Genomic DNA, 25685 nt, shown 5'->3' on the forward strand with positions numbered 1-25685 from the left:
GACCTAAAGGCAAGGGGATCTAAAGCTAAAGAGGGCCTTCGACGGGTGTGTGTGTCAAAAAAGTTTTTATGGGACCGGAGCGCTCCTCTCTAGGTCCTTCGACCGTCTCCAGGGCAGATAAAATGGCAGGCGCCTCCTCAGAAGGACAAGAATCGCCTCCCAGGGCGTGAGGTCGGGAGCCGACACCCGCGCGCTGGGGCCGAGGGACTTGCTGCTACCGCTCGGAAGCCCCAGGGCGCCTTGCGAGAGCGGTTCTTTAGCCGGGAAAGAGGCGACGGGAGAAATGCCTCCCTGGCAGGCAGGCAGGCGGGCGGGCGGGCGCAGGGGCGGGGCAGCGCCGCCGAACATATAGCCGACCCCGCGCCTCTCGCCTCGGCGCTGCCCGAAGAGGCAGCCAGGAGCGCGGAGCCGCAGGATGGTCATCACACGGATTAGCCAGGAGCGCGTCGCGGCTGCGGCTCCGGCACCGGGCGGGCGGCCAAACCCTCCACTCAAAAGGCGGCGGAACAAGGACGTGACCCCCGAGGATCGGCCTGAGCCCCCGGGAGACGCCGCTGTGGCCGGCCGCCAGCTCCGCGCGCCGGTCAAGAAAAGTAAGCCGCCTCCGGTGGGTCGGCTTCGCAGCCGCGGCGAGCCCATGCGCCCTCTGGAGCGGCAGATCTTCCGCGACTACGGGCAGAGCTGGTACCGCTTCCGAAAGGAGCTAGAGGGCAAGTTCCACCCGTTTGACCCGCTGGCGCAGCAGCCACAAGTAAGGAGAGAAGGGCGGTCCGAGGAAGAGAAATCATGTCGCTGTCCAGCCTGGTCCGCCCTTCGGCCCAGAAGGAGATCGCGGTTCTTCTTTTCTATGTGCCCACCATAAGCCTGGGCAGAGTTTCCCCCGGGCCAAAGTCTTCCTCCTTTCTGCTCTATCCTGAAAGGACTTTTCCAACGTTAAGTTTATACTGTGGTGGAGGATTCAAAGTCACCTATTGAACTAATAAGTCAAAAGATGCACACACACACACACACAAATACATATACCCTTACACAAAGCAATTCTGGGAGTAAAAGCGCTAGGTTTTGTTCGGGATGCTCCTCCTTTTTCCTCCACAGAATGCAATTTTGTTTAGGGAGAAACCTTGATGTGCATCACCTGCACCAAGATAGGAATCCAAAACACAGACTGATCTTGATGCTCGCAGTCATTCTTAAAAGAGTTGCTTCTGGGACATTTGAAAATTTGGATGAGAGGCTGATAGGCAAGATGTGATGGGGCAGGATCTGAGCTTCAAGGGATCTTTATCTTAGATGTGATATGGGGAGGAATGCCAGATGTGCATTGTATTTTGACTCAGATATATCCCTTATGAATTGCTTCCATTGTTACACACAGACTGCTATATCTTTTGTATTCTTGGAATTTTGACTACGGTTTGCATCTGCATTATAGTCTGAACATAGTTGTCGGATATGCTGCAGTTATGCTCTAATAATACTGTTTTACAACGGGTATATTGCTTTGACATAAAAATGCATATCAGATGTTAATAAAACTAGATATCCGTTGCTTTTTGTTTCTAAATTCTCAGACACCTCTTGGTGATTCATCCTAATGAAGATAGTGGGGGATCTTATTGAACAGTAGGGAATGACTGACATTGTGATTTGATGCCTCCAAAGCACTTTAAATATTTTTTTCTCCATGCCATGTGCCATTCTTTGTTGGGTTTTCTTTATATCTTTCATACATGGCTTTTTCAGTAAGGACAGAAGAAGGAACACTTTTTTTCACTAAAAAAATTAAATTGCTTAAATAAGGGAGTAAATATGTGTTTGTTTTGTTGTATGTATATATCTTGGTTGTCTATGGAGATTCTCAGTCACCCAGGTCATGGTTGTCCCAAAGGTGCTTTTTCAAGAGGCAACTGGACTTTCTTATTTTCTTTGAAGACATTTCACTTTTCATCCAAGAAGCTTCTTCAGCTCTGACTGCAAAGAATATAAATCCTTCCACTCCCCACCATCCAGTCAGAGCTGAAGAAGCTTCTTGGATAAGAAGCGAAACATCTTCAAAGAAAAATCAGAAAGTCCATTTGCCTCTTGAAAAAAAACACCTTTGGGGCGTATCTTGGTTGTTTTGCAATGGAGGGAGAGAGTTGAGCATGGCAGGAGCTGACCAGTCATAAAATGAATGTGGATGACAGTCAAATGGAACTAAAGCCCAATAAATTGCAAACATATTTGAAAAACATAACTGATAAATACAATATCAAATATGATTGCAATTAGTATTTTTAGTAAATTAGTAGCAATTACTATGCTCAGGAGCATGGCTGCATTTCTGTTTTTTCTTGTTCTCATATTTGTTCTTTTGGTCATAGATTCCTATCTGTTTACACTTATAATATAAATAATCCTATATTTCTTATTCCAATTTGACCAGATTGATATATCTGCTACATAGCCTTGTAATAGCACAATATTATAAAATCTTTACTTTTTAAAAAAGCAAAATAGAAGCAAAATCTAACCTGCAACCAGTTAGTTGTTTGGTAGTTAATATATGGTAGTTCCTTTGTATGCTTGCCACTTTGTAAACATACAAATAACTGTTTTTTGGATGCAAATGCATTCATTATTTCAATTATTCACATTTATTCACACTCAAAGCACTTTAAATCATGAAATCAGAAGTAAGCAGTAAAGTCCCTTGTTTTTGAACTACTTCCATACTAACATTTTAATCTATTGTATTCTATGCTGCATGTAGATTTCAGTGATACCTCTTTTGCATCCTAACGTCTTCTTTTATTGGCTCCCCAGATAACTACAGATGCCCGTTGCAAACTGATCAGCTGGCTCATTCCAGTGCATAAACATTTTGGCTTTTCTTTCGAATCCTTATGCCTGACAGTAAACACTCTAGACCGTTTTCTCACAACCACCCCAGTGGCTGCTGACTGCTTTCAACTCCTTGGAGTCACCTCACTTTTCATCTCTTGCAAACAGGTAATAGGGTCTAGAAAATTTCTTCTCCTTCCTCTTCTTCTTGCAATTGGTACTTGCTGCTGTTAAAAGAGAGCACATGAGCAAACTTTATTTAAGTTATAATAGGAGAAATGTCTGAAGTATGTGATTGGAAGTTCAAAAATGCTACTGAAGTCTCAATATAGCTGATCATTAGATTTTCCTTTGTTCATCTAATATTGAAATTATGTTCACAAAAAGCAATTTTATGTTGGACCGTATCACAGACTGCTCTATTCCCTCCTGAATCATCAGTCCCTTTGTTCAGTTTCCTAAATTCATTTTAAAAAAAACAGCCAAACAAGTGTTGTTCTACTGGCCTCAGCCTATTGTTAAAGAACATAACACCTCCATCCGCCTTGTTGCAGGATATCATACTTCAGAGGATAAACATACTGGCTTCGAAGCCTGACATGAATTGTGAAAATTCATTACAGAAATTTCCTGTCTTTTCTTTGGCCTTGTAACTACCTGTAGTCCATCCTTCAGAAACCTCTCCTAAGTCAGACTCAAAAAAAAGTCTGTCAGATTTTTTTTTCTAAAGAAGTAAAATTGAGCATAGAGAACATCTAGAAACGGGAGAATAATCAATTAGAGTCTTTCAGAAAGATTCTGATGGGCCACAGGAAATGGATAAGGAAGATACCAAGAGCTTTCGTACCATATTAACATCTTGGTATCCAGACTACGATGTTTATAATTTCCCAATCAAATCTCCCTCTCTGTGGAGATGTGTGCTGCAGCTTCAGAAATCAATACCTTAAAAAGGCCATTGCAGCCAAGATTAAGCCATTTAAATCTACATTAATCTGAACAAGTTAATTGTGTCTTTTAATCTTCCAGTTTATGAATTTAATTTTGGAAAAAAAATATGATACTAATGACATTAAGAGTGACAAGAAATAACATAGAGAGCTTTATCACTGGAAAAAAACAGTATTCAGTGGTGTATTGCAACAGTCTGGGAGCATCCCAAGATATATCTTCTGCCTAAATTCCCATGTATTGCTTTCTATGCTTGTGTGTTTTACAGGTAGAAGTGCACCCACCAAAGGTGAAACAGCTCCTGGCCCTTTGCTGTGATACTTTCTCTCGCCAGCAGCTCTGCAACCTGGAGTGCATCATTCTCAACAAGCTTCACTTCAACCTGTCAGCTCCTACCATCAGTTTTTTTCTAGAACACTTCACCCATATGCGAATGGAAGCATGTGAAGCTGATGTTTGGGAAGCCAACAATGCCAAAGCTCTGGCAAAAGGTGTGGCTGAGCTTAGCTTGGCCGACTATGCCTTTAACAAATACTTGCCTTCCTTGTTGGCTGTCTGTTGCTTGGGGCTGGCTGATCAGATGTTGCAGCACCAGAAACCACTGGACTTGCACTTAAGTGAGTATCCAGAGGGAGTTTTACAAGACTGCTTGGACAAGTTACATTTACTGGTCTCTTTAAATGAGGACTCTTTGCCTTTGGTACTACCTCCTGAGATTTCAGATCAGTGTCTGCACTTAGAAAAATAAGTTAACCAAACAAAAACTATTTAAAATTTGTGACCATGCATTGGGAAGTTTATGTTTTCTGTTTTGTTCCAGTTCCTAAATAGAAGGATCACTGATAGTTGCAATACCTCTGAAATAACAGTATTCACCTTGTATATTTACTCAATAATCTCTAATACTGTATTTATATTTATTAATAGAAGCTGTGGTATTGATTTAGAATAAAATCAAAGAGCAGCTTCTTTAATATTTTACAGATAATTTCAGATTCTATTTTGCACACTAGACTTATATTGCACTGACTTTTAACTAATAGCCTAGAGTTGTAAACAATGTATATTATGTCTGGTACTTTATTTATTAAAGTGATAGTTCAGTTTGAAGCCATAGGAAGGACAACCAAATTATAAAGATGTTTATCTAATAAAGCTTTTAACATTAATTGTGATTTGTTATATTGTTTTCTGTCTCCTCTTATGAAAAAGATGAATTTATCAAAGAAGCACTTAGAAAAGAAGCAGTTTCATTTATTTTATTTATTTATTTATGGAATTTATATTGCCGCCTATTCGCACATGGCGACTCAAGGCGGCTTACAGATTATAAAACCTCATATAAAAATAATAAAACTAATAAAAGAAGAGTCATATAATAAATTAATATAATAAAATCACCCCCGCCCCAGCGAGAGCATCTCACGCGAGCTATTTAATGAGCTCCATCCCGCTCTGGGTTCCCCAGGCTCGCTGGCAGAACCAGGTCTTCAGCGCCTTCCGGAAGAGTGCTAGAGTGGGGGCCATTCTAATCTCTGGGTGGATGATGTTCCAGAGAGAGGAGGCCACTATGGAGAAGGCCCTTCTGGGTTTCACCAGGTGTATCTCCCTAGGGGATGGGACCCGCAACATTCCCTGTCTCCCTGCTTTGATGGGTTAAGTAGATGTGACTGGCAAGAGATGGTCCTTCAGATAACTTGGTCCCAAGCCATGAAAGGCTTTAAAGATGACAACCAGCACCTTGAATTGCACCCGGAAGCAAATCGGCAACCCATGCAGCTCCCGCAGGAGAGGTGATACATGTGCACACCAGGGTCTGCACAAAACCATCCGGGCCGCTGCATTCATAATATAGTCCACAGTCCCACATATATAAGTCTTAAGTAGATTCCCCTTTAATCAGTAATATTTGAAACTGCACCTTCAGGATCTAACTATAATTTATGAAAGAGCATGATGGCTCAACAGTTAAAGACAGTAGGCTTGTCGGCTGGAAAACTGATAACCCAGGTTAGAAACCCAAGCTCTGCGCACCAGGATGAGCTCCCGTTACTTGCTCCAGCTCCTGCCCACCTAGTAGTTCAAAAGCACGCAAATGTGAGTTGATAAAAAGGTACCACCTCAGCCGGAGGTGACAGCGTTCCATGCATCTTGGTATATAGCCATGCTGGCCACATGACCATGGAAAGTATCTTCGGACAACACTGACTCCCTCGGCTAGGAAACGGAGATGAGCACCGCTCCAAAGAGTTGGACAAGACTGGGCAGGGGAAACCTTTACTATTATAACTTATGGAAAGAGAGTCATCTACTGTAAAACATCAAAAAGTATTGTATGTGTGTGTCTTCATCCACTACTCCTTCCTTTTGTGATACCTTTTCTGCTGTACACGGGCAAGCCCCAACAATTTCTTAGTTCTTCTTTTCAACACACCACCACCCAATGCTCTGGTAAAACAAGACTGACAGTGATGGACGGCATGTAAAAGGAAGCACTGCCTTTCTCTCCTTTAAGATTGCATTTTGTTTTGTCCCTATTAAGTTCCAACTCTATGGTGTTAACTTCCTGCTAATAATTCATCTTTCTTTTTTAGGGTAGCCCATAAAAATAGTTTATAAATGTGCCTTCCTTCCTGTATTCCAAAGCAATACAGAAAAACAAAATAATAAAATAATACTGTTAAGATGATTTAAAAAGTCAATAAAACACAGAGAATGAAAAAAATGTTTCAATATTCATGCTGGGTAAAGGGGAGGGGGGAGAAGAGATGAGTTTTCAACGATATTTTCCAAATTTCAGAAAATTTTCCTTAGCATGAAGTCCGGCACAAAGAAATCTTGTTAGCAGGCTACTTTCAGAGAACATGGCATGGGATGGTAATAGGAGTCAGTGGTGTACTAACCATTAAGCAGACTAAGCACCTGCTTAGGGCACCAGGCCCAAAGGGGGCACCACAAAGTTGAGATAGAAAAAAACCCACCAATGAAGATTTGTAAAAAAAAAAATTGATAAAACTAAACTAAAACATTTTATTGGGAACAATGGCAGCCATATATTATACATGATGTGAGTAGCTAGACTGTTAAACACAGTAAAGGGGATTCCTAATCCTATCTAGCCTCAATTTGGTTTCGTTTGTACCATACAGAGGTGGGTTTCAGCAGGTTCTGACCAGTTCTGAAGAACCGGTAGCGGAAATTTTGAGTAATTCGGAGAACCGGTAAATACCACCACTGACTGGCCCTGCCCCCATCTATTCTCTGCCTCCTGAGTCCCAGCTGATTGGGAGGAAATGGAGATTTTGCAGTAACCTTCCCCTGGAGTGGGGTGGGAATGGAGATTTTACAGTATCCTTCCCCTGCCACGCCCACCAAGCCATGCCACGCCCACCAAGCCACACCCACAGAACCGGTAGTAAAAAAAATTGAATCCCACCACTGGTACAGTATGTACAAAGGAGGGGGGCACCAAGATTTGTTATTTCTTAGGGCAACAGTGAGCCTTAATCCACCACTGATAGGAGTGGCCACATGCCAGTCCATGAGGATCCAGGACAATGAGCACAACAGTAGGTAAGGGCATTTTCAGCTTCATTAATAACCTTAGTAGGCAGAAACAGAAACTTAAAAGCATAACACACCAAGTAAGATGCTCTCCCTAAAACCACTGGGAGTCTCAATAACAAAAGCTATCCCAAAACGGCCAGGAGGCACACTTGTACCAAAGCTCAAAGGCCAATACAGGTAGTCCTCGACTTACAATCATAATTGAGCACAGAATTTATGTTGCCAAGTGAGAAATTTGCTAAGTGAGGTTTGCCCCATTTTACGACTTTTCATTCCACATTTCTTAAGTGAATCACTGTAGTTGTTAAATTAGTAACACGGCTGTTAAGTGAATCTGGCTTCCCCATTGACTTTGCTCGTCAGAAGATTGCAAAAGATGATCACATGACTTTGGGACCCTGCGACCATCATAAAGCTGAACCAGTTGCACAGCATCTGAATTCTGATCACATGACCCTGGAGATGCTGCAATGGTCATAAGTGTGTAAAATGGTCATAAGTCACTTTTTTCAGTGCCATTGAAACTTCAAACGGTCACTAAATGAACTGTTATAAATCGAGGACTACCTGTAGTAGGATTTTTATTGAAATCTGGTCCTTGCTTCTGTAATAATAAGACTTCAGGACCTGACTTTGATGAAAGGTGTTTAACTCTGGGATAGAAAACAAAAGTTCTGAGAATAAAATCAATTAGTCCTTGATTAATGGAGCCTTAATGGAGCCTTAATGGAGCCTGCCCATTACATGATCTGATTTTACTTCCTTTTTAGTGATGGTCATTAAGTGACCACCGAGGTTGTAAAGTAAACACCACAGTTGTTAAATGGTTCTCTGTGGGCCAGTTTTGCTGAAAACCAGAAGTAAATGCTGGTTTGCAATAAAATTGCCATAAAATGCGGTTATGTGACTGAGGGGCGTTGCAAATACTATAAGTGTGGGCCGGTTGCTGAGTGTCCAGCATGTGGTCTGATTACTACAAGGGGGAGGGGGGATCTGCCTAGCTGTCAGAACTTCCAATTCAGATTGCAAGTACCCCTAGGTAGGTCCCTCGTAATTTCAAAGACTTGCAAATCGAGGACTACTTGTATACAGTTGTGTGAAGATTCCTCCCCCTCCTTTCCTTATTTCATCAAGCAAGAATAAAAATGAAGCACATTCAACATGGTTCAGATGGCATGGCCCCTGCGCAAGGATGACACGCAAATTCGTGAAGCGTTCCATATTTTTGAGAAAATAATTTAAATGTTACATGTTTGGAAACTGTAAGTAAATTTCTATATAAAAGTATATGTAAAAATGAACTGGATGTATTTAACGGACCATTTATACATTTCTGAGTTTATCTTGCTAGTTTAATAAAGTTCCCATTTATGGGATTTGTGCATTTAAAAAAAAAAAAAAAAAAGGAATTCTGAACTTTTAGAGTTTTCTTAACATGAAGGAGAAATCAAAATCTGTCACTAAACTCCCTGAAATATAACGGTTTTCCACAGTACCACCACAGGATCCTTACCCCTATCACAATTCCTGGGGGCAGGCATGGCCAAGATTAGGCAAGGTGGACTTGCACACAAATCAAATCGATAGATAGATAAATAAATAAGTCAATAAATCAAGGCCAAAAAGTCAATAAATGGATAAATAAATGGATAGATAGATAGATAGATTAATAATAATAATAATAATAATAATAATAATAATAATAATAATAATAATTAGTTCAATTTATATGCTGCCTTTCTCCGAAGACTCAGGGTGGCTTACAATGCATTTAAAAAACCATTATAAAAACATTTAAAAATTAAAACATTAAAACTCATTCACACCATTCATGGCCGGATCTCACAAGATCGCAACAGCGAGATTAACGGCCCCAGGCCTGCCGGAAAAACCAGGTCTTCACCGCTTTTCAGAAGGCCAATAGGGTGGGGGTGGTCCGGACCTCAGGAGGTAACTGGTTCCAGAGAGCTGGGGCAGCCACAGAGAAGGCCCTCCCCCGTGGGCCCGCCAGCCGGCATTGTTTAGCTGACGAGACCCCCAGAGGAGACCAACTCTGTGGGATCTTACCGGTAAATAAATAAATAAATAAATAAATAAATAAATAAATAAATAAGTGGATGTGGATAAATAAGTAAGTAAGTAAGTAAGTAAGTAAGTAAGTAAGTAAGTAAATCAATCAATCAATCAATCAATCAATCAATCAATCAATCTTGTGTGATGTGGCTAAAAGGTTTCATGGAGGCTTTTACCTTCTAACAACAAACCAAGTTATGGTTGTCCCAAAAGGGGCTTTTGCAAGAGGCAAGAGGCAACTGGACTCTCTGGGTTTTCTTTGAAGACCTTTCCCTTCTCATCCAGGAAGCTTCTTCAGTTGCCTCTTGCCAAATCATGACCTGGATGACTGAGAATCTCCATTTGACATTCTGACAGCAAAGTCTTGTAACTTCTAACTTGCCTTTACACTTCGCATAATCTGAACACTTAACCCGGGCATCGTGTTAAGCGATCCTTGAGATCGTGTTAAGCGATCCTTGAGATCGTGTTAAGCGATCCTTGAGATCGCTTCCCAAAGGACTAGAAAGTAGGACGGGGGCTGTTAGCCAGAGAGCCACCCCACCCCACCCCAAAAAAAGCTCTCTGCCTATGTTCAGGGACACGGAGACATGGAGAGCCTAGGTTTGGATTGCCCTTCATCACCGATGGGGCTGCGGTGAGTTATGACAAAAGGACTCCAGCCGCGCTGGTCGGTTGGCCGGGGGCGCCAAGAAGCAGAGAAAGGGCGCAATTTCGTTCGTCTGCTCCGAGGCTCAGCGGCGGCGGCGGCGGCGGCGATGAAGCCTAATCTCCGGGCGGAGCGGGGAAAGGGCTGGAAGAGGAGGGACGGAGGGATGAGGCTGGGCTCCCTTGTTGCCATGCTGGTGTGTGCCAAGGTAAAGGCGCCACCTCTGGCGCTCAAACTGCAGCCGGCCCGCCTCCCCTCGGCTCTCTCTCTTCCCCAGAGAGAAGGCCGGGCTCCCCAACCGCGGCCAGACCGCTCCAAGCCAAGCGATCAGGCGACGCGTTCTCTGGGTGGGCGAGTCGCCATGCAAAAGCGCGATAGCGGAGCCGGCGGTGGCGGCGTCAGGCAAGCCTGCGGCAGCCTCTGTCCCAACAGGGTGCAAGATTTGGCCGGCAGGTTGGGCAAAAAGACGGGCAAAGTAGAGAGAAAGGTGCGTTTGCTGGGAAAACAGACCTCGCGAACAGCAGAAGCGTCTCTCCCGTTCGCTCGCTCGCTCTCTCTGAAGGACGGGAGACAGCGTCGCCCAGTGGTTAAACCAAGGGCATGTTTTGGACCAGAAAAAAAGCCAGGATTTCTCATTCGATCACTCGAAGATGGAAACTGATAAGGAAGCGAGCATCTCTGGGCATGTGCAGAGTTGCTTGCCTTCGCCAGTCATCTGATATTGGAGGAAAGTGTCATAGGGAGAAATTCAGGCTCCAGTGCCTTCGGTTATTTTACATACATCTATCTCTATCTCTATCTCTATATCATCTATCTCTATATCATCTATATATATATGTCTATATCTATATGACATGAGTAAAATAACAGAAAGGACAGGAACTATATACCTATATCATATAGGTATATATATGATATAGTATGTGTGTGTGTAGTTTTTTTTTAATTTGATTTATATGCCGCCCTTCTCCGAAGACTCAGGGCGGCTTACAATGCGTTAAGCAATAGCCTTCATACTTTTGTATATTTTATACAAAGTCAGCTTATTGCCCCCACAAACCGGGTCCTCATTTCACCTACCTTAGAAAGGATGGAAGGCTGAGTCAACCTTGAGCCTGGTGAGATTTGAACTTGCAGTAATTGCAGGCAGCTGATGTTAATAACAGTACTTTAGTCTGCTGCGCTACCAGGGCTCTAAGTTTAAAAAGAGGATAAAGATGCCCTTGCACAATACAAACTCAATCAAAAGTAAAGCTTTGTTGTGCAGAGATCGGGCAGCCCAGTTTAAGAAGTAAGAGACCCTGAGTTCCCTGAGGCAGACACAGGTGCCCAGTCTGCCTGAAAAAGTTTAACGTTTTTGTTTGCAACTGTTTGCCCGCAGGTGCCACGGAAGATCTTGCATCCCAGAAGCTGCCCCATAATTATTCATAACGACCCATCTCCGGACTCAATAGAGGCTGGTGAGTTCGGTTTGCAATCTTCCTTTCTAGCTTGAAGATACGTTCAGGCACTGTACGCTCACACTCACTCACACACATCAACGATCTTTCTAGTCACCTTGTTATTAACACATTCATCACAGTTGCCCCTTTCGCCACCTGTATCTTTTTTTTTTTAACCCCAGCTTTTGAGGCTGATAATTATTCAGGAAGAAATGACGCTTCTTTAGTTTAATCGTCTGCTACAATAGCAAAACAAACAAACAAACAAACAAACAAACAAACAAACAAACAAACAACGCGATTCGCCAAACGCCAGCCTAGCTTTCCTTGCACACTGCCTCTCGTACACGTCTGTCAGCCTTTAAAGTTGGTTTCTAATGATTGTGGTTTCCCTTTTAGCCTTTGCTACCATCGATTGGCAAGATTTAGCGGACTGCACCTCAGCCTTTCAGCGGGAAGCTTCTACAGACGCCGCTCTTCAGCAGGTAAATCGATAGTCGTTGCCCACCGGCGATTTTAGACAGGCGTGACTTGAACCACGCATTTATACCGGCTATTTTAGCTACATTAGAGTGAGGATATTTCCCTCGTCGCGGTTTGCAATTGTGAAAGAAGTAGTCCCGGTGCAGTGCTTGGGATTCATTCCCACTAGGGAAAGCGACCTCCCATTAACCTGCACGGATTTGTTTAGAAACCTGGACCTCATCCTTAGGAATCCTCCAGATGGCAGCAGATAGCCGACTTTGGCTATTTCCAAAAACTAAAGTGGTGTTTGATCTGGTTGCTGATGGGGTCCATCTAGAATCTAGATAATATTTGGATGGGAGATCATTAGAAGATTCCAGAGCCGTGGGTGATCTTTAGAGGTTGAGAAACATACCAGAAAAAGTCTGTGGAGATTCTCAGTCATCCAGGTCATGGTTGTCCCAAAGGTGCTTTTTCCAAGAGGCAACTGGGCAGTGGTGGGTTTCAATTTTTTTTTACTACAGGTTCTGTGGATGTGGCTGGATGGGCATAGCAGGGGAAGGATACTGTAAAATCTCCATTCCCGCCCCACTCCAGAGGAAGGATACTGTAAAATCTCCATTCCCTTCCCATTCCAGGGGAAGGTTACTGCAAAATCTCCATTTCCTCCCGATCAGCTGGGATTTGGGAGCCAGAGAATAGATGGGGGCGGGGCCAGTCAGAATTTTTACTACCGGTTCTCCGAACTACTCAAAATTTCCGCTACCGGTTCTCCAGAACTGGTCAGAACCTGCTGAAACCCACCTCTGCAATTGGGACGTTCTGGTTTTTCTTTGAAGACCTTTCGCTTCTCATCCAAAAAGCTGGTCCAAGAAGCTTCTTGGGTGAGAAGCGAAACATCTTCAAAGAAAAACCAGACCCATCTCCGGACTCAAGAGAGGCTGGTCAGCAATTTTATAAAGTGGCAGCTTAGCCTGATGCAATAAGTACCAAGGGCGGTGTTCACGTGACCCGGGGGCACAACCTAGTCAGCCAACCACGGCCACTGGAAAAGGAAACTCGCGCGGATTCGCTTGCTTTCAGTACCAGAGAAATGCCCGGGTTGGAAGAATGCGATTGGCTCGCGCAATCTAGCCAATTAGAATCAGGATATGGCACGTAAGGGCGAAGCATCGCCTGTGATGGTAGCGCCTAATGCGTGAAATCCGCAAGGGCGAGGGATCCAACTTTCTCCCCGAAAGAAAACCGGTGTATAGCAGCGAATACCTCCATAGGTATTCCCTTGCCCTTAACGGCCGTGACAGTCCAACATCATCCTTCTTTTCCTTTGGCAGCAATGTTAGTGCGAGCTTGTTCCCTTCGCTGCCTGGGGTGGCCAGTGGATTTGCAGGTGCGCGTGAAGATGTTTATTACGCGTGGGGGGAAAAAACGTCAGAAGATGTTTCGGGAGAAAAGTTTCCCTAATGGGCTCGTTTCTTTTATACTTTTTCAGAGCCCTTCCTTGCAACCCGAGGACGACTTTGATTTCCAGGAGTTTCGAGATGCCGTGGATAACTTCTTATCTGGCAAGTATGCAGAGAGTTTAATTAACATTTGAAACCTTTCTATGAATTTCTTCAATGGGCTGCCTACTGCTTGATTAAAGAATTCATTTCACTTATTGACCATGCATTGCATATGTCATGTATGCCTACTTGGTTGTAAAGCCACCTTGCATTCTATTTGGCCTTGCTTATTTATTTTTATTTGCCATGCGTATACAGTATGGCCAACCATCTACAAAATATGATTCTGGATGGCAACAATAAAAAATTATTGTTTTTTAACAATAAAAAACAATAAAAATATTAAAAAGAACCTCCCACAGTTTTAACATTGTTATTTATTAAAAGACCAGGAGAAAGAATAGATATTATAAACAATGGACCCATCTCATTAAATCACATTTCTTTGAAATGAAGGGAAAATTATTTTTATTTTGAAAAATAATACTTGCCATATACACACTTCATTTGCACTGATATTTTTTGAGCTCATCTTCTATACATAGAAAAACCATTGTGCCGAAATATGGAGGAGCATTTAATTAAATACTCTAAATTGCTTCCAAATTCTTATTAACTGAGTACTACAGCTTTACTTTATAATACATTAGATCTTTTTTTGTATCAGAATTACTTTAGGCTAAAAGCAAAGAAACTAGAGGCCTGTGAATAGAGAGCTATCTGTAGATTTTGCCTGTTTCAGGGCAAGGTATAATCTTTTTAATCAATGGAAATCTCTCACCCACTTTCTGTATTTCTGTGGTTCCAATCAAATTCCTCCTGTGTATGGTTGTTAGTAAATTTATATTGCAGGTTGTTGTGGGAAAAATAGGAGGAGGAAGGCATGTTGGATATGTTTGCTGTCTTGAATTATTTGTAAAAAATAATAAAGGTGGGATTTGATATTGTTTCCTGATTGCTTATTTGTATCCTATGACTATCATTAAGTGTTGTATCTTATGATTCTTGATGAACATATCTTTTCTTTTATGTACACTGAGAGCATATGCACCAAGACAAATTCCTTGTGTGTCCAATCACACTTGGCCAATAAAGAATTCTATTCTATTCTATTTGAATAAATTAAATAAATTAGTAATTCCTTAACATTTGCTCCCATTTTAAAGTTATGCATGCATACTTTAGAGTAGACCCTACTGGGCACAGGGGAACTTGCTCACATGATCCATTTAACAATTGGCAAAAATTATTTTAAATTTAGGGAAATGTGCTTTAAATTAAATTTTCCTAATCTGATGCCCTCTAGTGGCAAACCCCTGAAATATTTAGGATAATCTTTCCCTTTATAATCTACTTGTCCTTCCAACTGCTCTTGACTCCACTGTGGATGAAAATCAAGTTCTACTGGCAGGGGTGTAGATTCATGTCTACAGGTAATACTCAACTTACAATAATTTGTCTAGTGACAATTCAAAGTTACAAAGGATTTTTACTGAAAAAAGGGATTTATGACGGTTGTTCATACTTACCACCCTTGCAGAATCCCCATGATCATGTGATTAAAATTCAGACGCTTGGCAACAGGCATGCATTTATGATGATTGCAGTGTCCAAAGGTCATGTGATCACCTTTTGTGACCTTCTGACAAGCAAAGTTAATGGAGAAGCTGGATACAGTTAACAACCGTGTTACTAACTTAATAAACTGCAGTGATTCACTTAATAACTGTGGCAAGAACAGTCATGAAACAGGGCAAAACTTACTTAACAACTGTCTTGCTTAGCAATGGAAATCTTGGACTCCATTGTAGTCACAAGTTGAGGACTATTTGCATTGGTAAGAGTTCTTTTTGAGTGAAGGAATTTAAACTGAAAAAAAATATGATAAAAAAACCAAATGGGGTAATAGCTGCTTAATCATACTATAGCTGAATAACCTGTAGCCTTTAGCTTAATTTTAATGCTCATCTCAAGACAACATTTCAAACCTCTGGAAAGAACTGTCTGCAACCCGATGCTGTTTTTTGAGATTCGCTGACATTATTTCCAACATTATTTGCTCTGTGCTTAATTTAGCTTTAATTGCTCCCTAGCTACATTGTGCACATGCCAGCAATATAAATGGAGTCAACCAACTATATAATTTTATTCCTATTCTTCTCCAGATCCTTCCCCTCTGATGGCTCCTCTGTTGGATTTTCCTTTCCCTGTGGATAATGGAAGCCCCCCCAGTCCCTGCCTCCAGAAACCTATTCAAATTGATCCAAACCTAGAGAGTTTCTTGTCCACTGAGCAGTACTGGAAAGAATTGGCAGATCAAAATCAAAAGGCGCTGGGGGATGCACTTGTGGAAAATAATCAGGTATGAAGAGCGAATGGCTATGAAAAGCAAGCTAGGCATTTACTTAGCAGCAAGCCATTCGAACAGTAATGCATTGAGCACTGCAGCAAGATGAATAATAAGAGCCTCCTACTGAGATGAAAAAAAAATCCAGGTAACTCTCAGATGGAAGCAAAGTATTTTCCCTATCTTGTTACTCTCTCTAGTGGTGTGCAGGTTTTGGTACCCCAGATATGGCAGCTTTACTGTAATTAATAGGAAGAGAGCAATGGTGGGTTGCAAATTTTTTTACTACCGGTTCTCTGGGTGTGGCTTGGTGGGCGTGGCGTGGCTTGGTGGGTGTGGCAGGGGAAGGATACTGTAAAATCTCCATTCCCTCCCCAATACAGGGGAAGGTTACTGCAAAATCCCTATTTCCTCCTGATCAACTGGCACTTGGGCGGCAGAGAATAGATGGTGGCGGGGCCAGTCAGAATTTTTACTACTGGTTCTCCAAACTACTCAAAATTTCCGCTACCGGTTCTCCAGAACTGGTCAGGACCTGCTGAAACCCACCTCTGGAATTTCAGTTATTTTTTGATTTGTATGTTGTGGGCTAATCTTTTAATGTGCAGTTTAAAAATATAGGTTAAAAAACTTGAATTTAACTGCCATTCATTAAAATTAAGCAATGAATCACTTTAGCAATATAAGTCTTTGGAGAAGGGCGGCATATAAATCAAATTAAAAAAAAATTAAAAAAAATTAAAAATAAAAAAAAATTAAATTAAAAAATAAAAAAAAAATTTTCAGGCGTAGAGGAGAGAAAGGAAGGGATAGATCACAAAGTTTGGTTCTTGTCAACATTTCTTTGACGAAATATTCTGTGCTCAGGATTCCTACCTGACCATTTTCATTCCCAACAGCTACAAGAGACATTGACCCAAAAGCAAGAAGAAATTGCTTCTCTGAAGGAGAGAAATATCCAGCTGAAAGAATTAGCCAGCCAAGCTAAACAGCTTGCTTCTGTGCTAGATGTAAGTGCTGAAGAAGGTCACTTCTGTACCACTTAGGTGGTCATACTGTCATAAAGCAAAGTTATTTTTATGGTCAAAATAGCTTCACATAACTCATCAAAAAACACTCGGGTTAAACCCCTGGTATATTCTCCAAGGGGATGTGGTGGCTCAGTGGCTAAAACACTGAACTTGTCGATCGAAAGGTCGGCAATTCAGCAGTTCGAATCCCTAGTGCCGCGTAACGGGGTGAGCTCCTGTTACTTGTCCCAGCTTCTGCCAACCTAGCAGTTCGAAAGCATGTAAAAAATGCAAGTAGAAAAATAGGGACCACCTTTGGTGGGAAGGTAACAGCATTCCGTGCGCCTTTGGGGTTTAGTCATGCCGGCCACATGACCACAGAGACGTCTTTGGACATAGCTGGCTCTTTGGCTTTGAAATGGAGATGAGTACCGCCCCCTAGAGTTGGGAACGACTAGCACATATTTGCGAGGGAAACCTTTACCTTTACTTTATATTCTCCAAGCATAAAATCAGAGATTAATGATGACATGAAAAAAAAAAAAAGAAACAAAGCAACTCTGTTATCTGGCAGGAACTAGGAGATATGCTTTCTCTGCCACAGGCCCTGCCTTCTGGAATATCCTCTCTTCAGAGGTTAGGATGACCCTGATCCTAGTGACTTTTCATAAGGCCTTGAAGATCTGGTTATCTGCTTAGGTCTGGGCCCCCAAATGTTTGAAGGGTTCCGTTTCCTGACCATATGGACACTTATAATGATAGTTTTCCTTGACCACCATATGTATTTATCTTTATACAGTACTATACTGTATTTTAAATTGTTTTTAGGACTTTACAATGCCCAGAGTCACTTACCTGAGATGGGCAGCTATAGCAATGAAAATAAATAAATAAATTATCCAGGAATGCATAGAAGGGCATTAGGGAGGAAAAACAGCAATTTAGTACTGGGAAAGGGGAAAACATGAGAAAGAAACTCAAATTAAGTCTGTCTTGATTCTATTTGGAATAAGATGAGCAAAGGGTCATATGTGAGGTGGGCAGTTATATAAATAGAAAATGATTGATTGATTGATTGAATGAATGAGTGAATGAATGAGAAACTCTTGTAGGCTTTCATGATTATGTATTATATGATACAAAAATAAAATATCATCCCTATAATCCTGTCTGTTTCCTGATCTGGTCTATTTCAGAGACACCAAACTCCAGCATCATTTTGATTTGCTCTATATATATTCTTAAAGAAAGCAAATGGTGGGTGGCTATGGCCCACTGTTTGGTTTGTGATTATGTGTTGTGCCTAATAAACAATATTAACTGGTTAGGGAAAGTATACAATGGATCATGGGATTTCCTATCTCGATGTGCTGATTTTGTGAATGACAAGCCCTCACCCATGGCAGCCATTTTATGAGATTCCCCACAAAAATTCAAATATGACTATGTACCCAAATGAATTATTTTCCACTTGTTTTTAGTGTACGAGCAATTTTAGCAATGTAGTGTGTTAGGGGATAAAATAGCAAGCATCATGTGCAGCTAATGTCTTCCAACATTTGTGCTTTTGATTGTTGGCAGAAATTGATGCTCCCTCAGAGCAAAGACAGTGCTGACCTTTCCCTCAGCTGTGGCCCCAGCAAGAGAAGCCTTGAGCAGATGTCAGTTCCTGAGCCTGAGGAGGACATGGAAGTGGATGAAATCTTAAGGGAAATATCGGAAAAATGCAATGCAGCCCTGCAGTCCATTGATGACGACAGAGGCCCAAAGCGTCCTCGTGGAGAGAATGAAGCCATCCACATGTACGGAGCTTTCCATGGGCTGCAGACGTGCAGCACTCATAGTTCCCTGGACTTAAGTGGCAGTGAATTTGAGGAAGGGGTGTCCTTCAAGACGTCCATCAAAGAGCACTGTAACATTAGGACACTGGCCTTTCCACAAGGCAATGCTTTTACTGTTAGGACAGCCACTGGGGGCTACAAGTTTAGATGGGTCCCCAGCTGATTGAAGAGGGAAGCAATCAGCTAACTACACTTGCCAAAATCCTATTCGTGCTCACTTATAAAGTGGTGCGGTGTGTTATAGATGGCTCACAGAAGTCAAGAAAAGTTCATTGGAAAAAAAACCAAATCCTGTTAGGATTGTCCATGCAGGAGGATCAAAAAAAGTGGCCTTGATGGTGGGACTGAAACTCTGCTTTATTTTATGCACTAAAAAGGGGTGGCATGTCAATTGTATGGAGGCATATTATCCCCTCTCCCACTGCAAGGATATTTACGGTGCTATTCTATCACCTACCTGGTCTCAATACTTGAATTACCTAAATGATCCAAGGTCAAAACCGATTAGATATACTTTAGCAATAGCTGCTTGATTTTTTTTTTTTAATTGCTGACTGGCAATGCCAGTCAAAGTTGGCTTTCATAGCATAGTTTGGTTTGATGATGTCAGATTACTCCCTCTACCTCCACACGATCATCATTGTTCTTTTCTTCAAGCACCTCAGAAGAGCAACTTCTTCTAAAGCTGCATCTCGTGTCTTTTTGTCTTCTAGCTAGAGTAACTTCTCTCTTCTCACTGCTTTCTGCTGTTTTTTTTACTTTACCTTACAGATGCCTGGAGGTTTATTTCTCATACTGCTTCAAAAGATTTTGTCCCTAGAGACATCTAACAATGCCAGTGCAAGAGATTTCCTCTCTGGAAAGAGCTCCTGATTTTGCACAAGTGTCTCACAGAATGGATATTTAGGCTTATTGACTGAAATACTTTTAAGCAGAGGTGGTATTCAGCAGGTTCTGATCAGTTCTGGAGAACCAGTAGCGGAAATTTTGAGTAGTTCGGAGAACCGGTAAATACCACCTCTGATTGGCCCCGCCTCATCTATTCTCTGCCTCCTGGGTCCCAGCTGATTGGGAGGAAATGGGGATTTTGCAGTATCCTTCCCCTGGAGTGGGGAGGGAATGGAGATTTTACAGTATCCTTCCCCTGGAGTGGGGTGAGAATAGAGATTTTACATTATCCTTCCCCTGCCACACCCGCAGAACTGGTAGTAAAATTTTTTTGAATCCCACCACTGGTTTTAAGGCTAATTTGTAGAGTTAGCTGCCAAATATATGGTATACCCGTACAAAGTTTCAAAGTTCAAGTGAAGCATCCTTCCATCATTTGATGATTAGGTAGCTTCATAAATCCAATAAATAAATCCCTTTGTTGTAGCTGCTTGCTGATTTTTGATGGTCTTCTCTGCACACACATATGTGTGCACAAAAAATGAAAAGCATAAATGTTTAGAAGTAGCTGGGCAAAGTTGAATAGTCCATCTGAAGATTTGAATGCTTTCCTTGATGGTGATTGCTATCAAGGTAGATTTGCAAAGCAAAACAATACCTCCTCACATAATTCCAGGTAGTGTATGATAATTCATTCCATGGCACATTTTTCAATCCCACATTATAGAAATATTTGCTGTACTGATGTACACAACCCTTTTGTTTTCTTCAAACACTACTTGAATGGACCCAACCTTTTCTCCTGATAGGGAGAATATCTTTTTTTCAAGTAATCATCTCTCTGTTTATCAAGGTTATAATGTTCATAGGTTTGACTAAGGAGAGAGGGATTTTCAGGAAAATTACCTATGAAGGGCAGTATAAATGAAATTTTCAAGTGGATAGTGAGAGAAGTGTGACATTATGTATAGGAAAAAAATCCAGAAATCTTGACAGTTGTTGCTGTTGTAGATCCCATCAGAAGTTCTAGGTAGGTTTATAGACTCAAACAATCTAGATTAACCATCATCATCATTGTCATCATCATTATTTGCTATGGGCTTAAATCAATGGTGGAATTCAAATTTCTTTATTACCGGTTCTGTGGGCGTGGCTTGGTGGGCATGGTGTGGCTTGGTGGGCGTGGCAGGGAAGATACTGCAAAATCTCCATTCCCACCCCACTCTGGGGCCAGCAAGAGGTGGTATTTGCCGGTTCTCCAAACTACTTAAAATTTCCGCTACTGGTTCTTCAGAACCTGTCAGAACCTTCTGAATAGCACTCCTGGCTCAAATAGTACTTGTTCAAGGGAAAATTTCCAGTTATACAAAAATATTGCTCAAGAATAGAATTTTTCCAGACTAAGATTCTGCTTTTAAATTGAATTTTAATTTGAAAGGCAACCAGATTAGGGAAAATATTTAGTTCTTAAACTGAATTCCTAACAGTTACAAAATCATGTTGCACCTATACACAAAATACATTTTATTAAATAAAAGTCTGCAGATGTGTTTTTGGAACATAATGATCCTTGGCCTGTTTCATAAATTGGGCTAAACTCTGGATTTTTAGGATAGGGTTGACAGAATACGGCATAATTGACTGGATGTATCACATCAAAGCTCAAGAAATCACATTATAACTCACCATATGAAATAAATCAGGCCATAAATGTGTTTAATTGATACGTGGTAAGAGGAAGAGGGCAGTGAACAATTATTGAAGAATGGAATAATTTCTTGTTCTGATTTTACAGCTAGTAATATATTACTTATGCATATGAAGGCTGAAAGCCAGCATTTTAAAAAATAAAGGACTTAAGACAGAAACATCATTGGGTATTATCCTGTCTCTTCCATACCCCCTGTAAAATCTTTATGCATGATAATAGATTTATGCAAATTTGTTTTCCTATGAAAAGGACAAAATGGCTGTCTATTGGTTGATATTTTAAATTAATTTGTAATGTTATCAACAATGTGTCTTGGGTTTTTCTCCCTTTAATCATAGCAAACTTGCTATGTTCTTTAAAATCTTCTCTACATAAAAGAAAATAGCTGTCATTCTCCTAATTTCTTTGGCTATTATTCTATTTATGTGTTCGTTTTGGTTCCAGAAATATAGACAATATATTGCTCACCTAGTGGCAATGCTTTTTTTAAAAAAAGAATTGGAATGGATGTGATTTGGGACCTTCTGTTCCAATTTTCAACTACAACTCCTAAAAAAAAATTTGTTTCCCCCCCAATTCTGGCTCCTTCTAATAATGCGGTAATATCATCAGATAGCATTTTATGGCTCTCTCAGAGATACAAGCCTTAAACCCGTCCTCTTACATATTACACACCCGTGCACTGGACCATGCTGTATCTGGTATAGTTTTGACTTACGTGACATGAACCCAGTCAATTCTTTATTCAATAAACTATGGTTAACCCAATAATGGCTTAGTGTATTGTATGAAAACAGCATTAATCTATGGGATGAAAGCTAAAATTAATTCAGAAAAATGGTTTTGACAGGTAGTCCTTGTTTATAGTGACTGCTTCATAGTGTTACGAGATTTACAGTTATGACGGTGATGAAAAAGTAACTTTGCTACTAATCCTCCCATCTTGATAAGTCTATAAAGCAAAGGAAAGCTGAAGTAAGATAATCAGCACAGCTGTGGTTTCACTTAGTGACAGCTTTACTTAATGACTGAATTGCTGTTTCCAGTGTGATTGCTAAGTTAGGACTACTTGTAATAAACTCATCCAGGGCTCTAATAAAATTATAGTTAAATTATCATTATAATTCATCTTTAAATGTAGGAAAAAGTTTGACTTTGCTGTTATCCTGATAACCATAGCTAGAAAATCAAATTTCATTACATTTGTCTGCAGCTTTGTATCCTTGGTCATACAGATAGGGGAATCTGGGAGTTTTAATTTGAAAGGCAACCAGATTAGGGAAAACATTTAGAAATATTTAAACCTGACATACAGCTAAGCAATTAAAGTTTAAAAATTGCTTAGGCGTATGTAAATAATCAGCACCTTCAAATATATATTTTAATGTTGTAAGCCACCCAGAGTTGCCTTGCGGTGAGATGGGCAGCAAACAAATTTAATTAATTTAATAAATAAATAAAATAAATAAATAAATAAATATGCAACAACTGTTTCTGTAGTCTATCATGATCCTCATCTAGGAAATTGTGGAGTTAGTGGCAGGAGACAGAGAGAGGTCAACATTGTTTATTAAAGATTAACAGTATTAACATTAATCCTTCACTTTGAAAGGAGTATTCCTTTTTTTAAAAAAATTGTTCTTGTTTTGATAGTTACTCACGTGTGGTCAAGTGAAGTATGCATTTATATGTTGTTATAAGAACTTATCCGTTGTAAGAATCCAACAATTTTTCACATTTAAAACAACAGAAATATTGGCTAGATCAGATACAGTGATGGCACTTACTTTTGAAATTTCAGAAGCTGATCAAGAAATCTCTTATCTCCCCATACACATCTTTAAACATCTTGATGCTTAAAATATCCTTTGTGAAAAGCCTCCTTCCCCTGTGCTTTCTTAGAGAGCCTTGTGGTTGCACAATGTTGTGTTCTTACCTGGTTATTCAAGGAAATAGCAATAGCACCTAGACTTATATACTGCTTCATAGTGCTTTACAGGACTCTATAATCAGTTGACAGACTCAGCATATTGCCCCTGGGTTCTCATTTTACCCACCTTGGAAGGATGGAAGGCAAAGTCAACCTTGAGCCGGTCAGGATCGAACTCCTGGCAGTGAGCAGAGTCAGCCTGCAATACTGCATTCTAACCACTGCGCCACTGTGGCTCTTACTGGAAATACAAGGAAAGAAATCTTTCTTTCTACAAATCCAGTAGTCCTCTTTATACTAAACTTTCAAACATCTAAAATATATAGATCCACTTAGTAACAGTTTGAAAATGTAATCCATCCATTCCACTTGTCTTTTCTACAAGAGATGAATTCTAGCGGGGCTGCATTGTAATTTGTTTTATGACCACAATGAATCCACTAGCAATGAAACATCCTAATACGCACCCTGAAGGTTCTTTAATTCCAATTTTGGTGTGGCACAGCATCTAATCAACAGACAGAGCTGTAGCTCAACTGGCATCAAGTGCATCAGATACAAATTCATACTTAACATGAGTTCCACTCAGGTTAGGAGAAATGGCTCCATGGAAATTTTTATGGATGCCGCCTCCTCTTGGCAACTTGGTGGGTGGAAGAGTGGAAGAGTTGTTCTCATTTCTGAAAAGCATGGGCAGCTAGTGTATCTTAATATAATAAAAGGTCAATAACTTACATCTCTATCTCATTCTCCTCCCTTACATTGCCACTTCTATCCACTTCTATTTTTATAGTTATAATGTATACTGAAGATGGCATTTGATTTTGTAGTACATGGTGCAATGACAATAAACTAAACTAAACTTTACAGCTTTTGATACCTTCCAAAATAACATATAAAATAACAAATACTAAATAAAATAAATAAATAAATAAATAAATAAAACCCATAACAAATGTCAAAGATGTCAATTCTGTGCTGTTTTGTCCACCCCCCTTGATGTTTACCACTGATACAACTAATGCCAGATTTTGTAGGTAAACTACCTTATGTAGTTTGAGATACAGGTAGTCTTCATTAAGTGATCACAACTGGGACCCACAACTTAATCACTTAGTGAAGCGGTCACTAAGTGAAACTGTGACTCTGCCTATGATCTTACTTTAGCTTTCCTTTGCTTTACAAAAGATCATACAAATGAGGACTGCTCACATATTTTTTTTATCACTGATGAATGGTCGCCAAACAAGGCAGTCACTAAACAAGGACTACTTGTAAATTCAGATCACCTATACAATCACAAAGTTCAATGCAGGATGAAGGAACAAGATCACAGGATAAGGATCCTGTTACAGGATAAGGCTATCCTTATAAAATAGTCAAAGATTAAACTAATTTTTAATGTTTAATTTCCACAAAAAAGCAAATAAGATATGTATTTTTATATGCACACTCCAGTCTGATATGTATTTTTTTCTTACCAAGGTTGGAGTTTGGATTTATTTGACTTTTGCTTGCAATTACAAATATATACACCACGGGAGTGGGATCAGAAAATGTCAAATGACAGTTGTGACCATATGCTCAAAGTCTTGTCGATTTTTTCAATCTCACAATCATAGTTACATCTTACTTTTTTAAAACTCTCCTTTCAGCTGCTTCTGTTATAAAACACAATGATTGGTTTTACATGCCCATTAAACCAAAGCCAAACAATAATATACGGTAGTTGGGCAGAATATGTAAATCCACCCAATACAACACTATCATCTTGCGTTTTTGAGCACTAGTGTGGGTTTAAAAGTCTAGGGTTGGAATATTGAGTAAACCTGCTTATAATGGCCTGCACACTCTATAAACCATGGTTTGCAAAACAAAATGTTTAGGTTTCGTATTACAATTTAGCTCAGTGCGATAATTGAAATTAACTTGTAAAATATTGGGATTAGATTTCTAATTAGCATGGAGTAAGCATCATTAGGAATAACAATAGCACTTAGACTTATATACCGCTTCACAGTGCTTTACAGCCCTCTCTAAGCAGTTTACAGAGTCAACATATTGCCCCCAACAATCTGGGTCCTCATTTTTACCAACCTCGGAAGGATGGAAGACTGAGTCAACCTTGAGCCAAACTGCCAAACTGCAGGCAGCTGACAGTCTGCAGGAGTATCCTGCAGTACTGCATTCTATTCACTGCGCCACCATAGCTCATAATGCATCATTAGTTATGGTTACTAAACTTTCTGCTGTGGTTTGAAACTGTCCATGTTCCTGCTCAAATTACCAAACTCTTTTCTCCAAAACTAATTTGGCGATATGTTTGTGTTCACATAAACTCATTAAATATGAAAACATATGATTTGATACTGGTGAGCAGCTCTTGAGAATTGTTCACAAGATCTCACAGTCAAGGGCATCTGAAGTCAGCTCAACTGAGAAGTTCACACCTCATTTTGGAATTAAAAGATCTATTATTTTAA

General features: G+C 40.5%; 2 protein-coding genes and 1 non-coding gene across 3 annotated transcripts; all 3 read left to right on the forward strand.

The window, feature by feature from the left end:
* The first annotated feature begins 415 nt into the window (after positions 1-415).
* CCNO (cyclin O) lies at positions 416-4522 on the forward strand. Its single transcript, XM_070935883.1, has 3 exons — positions 416-751; positions 2806-2991; positions 4043-4522. Exons 1-3 carry the CDS (start codon positions 416-418, stop codon positions 4520-4522), a joined length of 1002 nt encoding a protein of 333 aa, XP_070791984.1.
* Positions 4523-8460: 3938 nt separating this feature from the next.
* LOC139313546 (U6 spliceosomal RNA) lies at positions 8461-8568 on the forward strand. The gene has a single exon (XR_011600143.1). It is a non-coding gene; the product is annotated as a U6 spliceosomal RNA (small nuclear RNA).
* Positions 8569-10424: 1856 nt separating this feature from the next.
* On the forward strand, positions 10425-18836 carry MCIDAS (multiciliate differentiation and DNA synthesis associated cell cycle protein). The gene is made up of 7 exons (XM_070935884.1): positions 10425-10550; positions 11445-11523; positions 11905-11990; positions 13463-13535; positions 15641-15837; positions 16722-16832; positions 18414-18836. Exons 1-7 carry the CDS (start codon positions 10425-10427, stop codon positions 18834-18836), a joined length of 1095 nt encoding a protein of 364 aa, XP_070791985.1.
* The last annotated feature ends 6849 nt before the right edge of the window (positions 18837-25685 follow it).

Source organism: Pituophis catenifer, unplaced genomic scaffold (assembly GCF_029215685.1).
Source record: "Pituophis catenifer annectens isolate HBS135680 unplaced genomic scaffold, rPitCat1.0.hap2 SCAF_2, whole genome shotgun sequence".
Lineage (NCBI taxonomy): Eukaryota > Metazoa > Chordata > Lepidosauria > Squamata > Colubridae > Pituophis > Pituophis catenifer.

Excerpts from the sequence above, each read along its gene's own strand:
- CCNO (XM_070935883.1), top strand. The coding sequence starts at position 416 with ATGGTCATCACACGGATTAGCCAGGAGCGCGTCGCGGCTGCGGCTCCG. Across the intron at positions 752-2,805 it reads CGCTGGCGCAGCAGCCACAA|ATAACTACAGATGCCCGTTG; the intron begins GTAAGGAGAGAA and ends TTGGCTCCCCAG. Across the intron at positions 2,992-4,042 it reads TTTTCATCTCTTGCAAACAG|GTAGAAGTGCACCCACCAAA; the intron begins GTAATAGGGTCT and ends TGTGTTTTACAG.
- MCIDAS (XM_070935884.1), top strand. The coding sequence starts at position 10,425 with ATGCAAAAGCGCGATAGCGGAGCCGGCGGTGGCGGCGTCAGGCAAGCC. Across the intron at positions 10,551-11,444 it reads CGGGCAAAGTAGAGAGAAAG|GTGCCACGGAAGATCTTGCA; the intron begins GTGCGTTTGCTG and ends GTTTGCCCGCAG. Across the intron at positions 16,833-18,413 it reads AGCTTGCTTCTGTGCTAGAT|AAATTGATGCTCCCTCAGAG; the intron begins GTAAGTGCTGAA and ends GATTGTTGGCAG.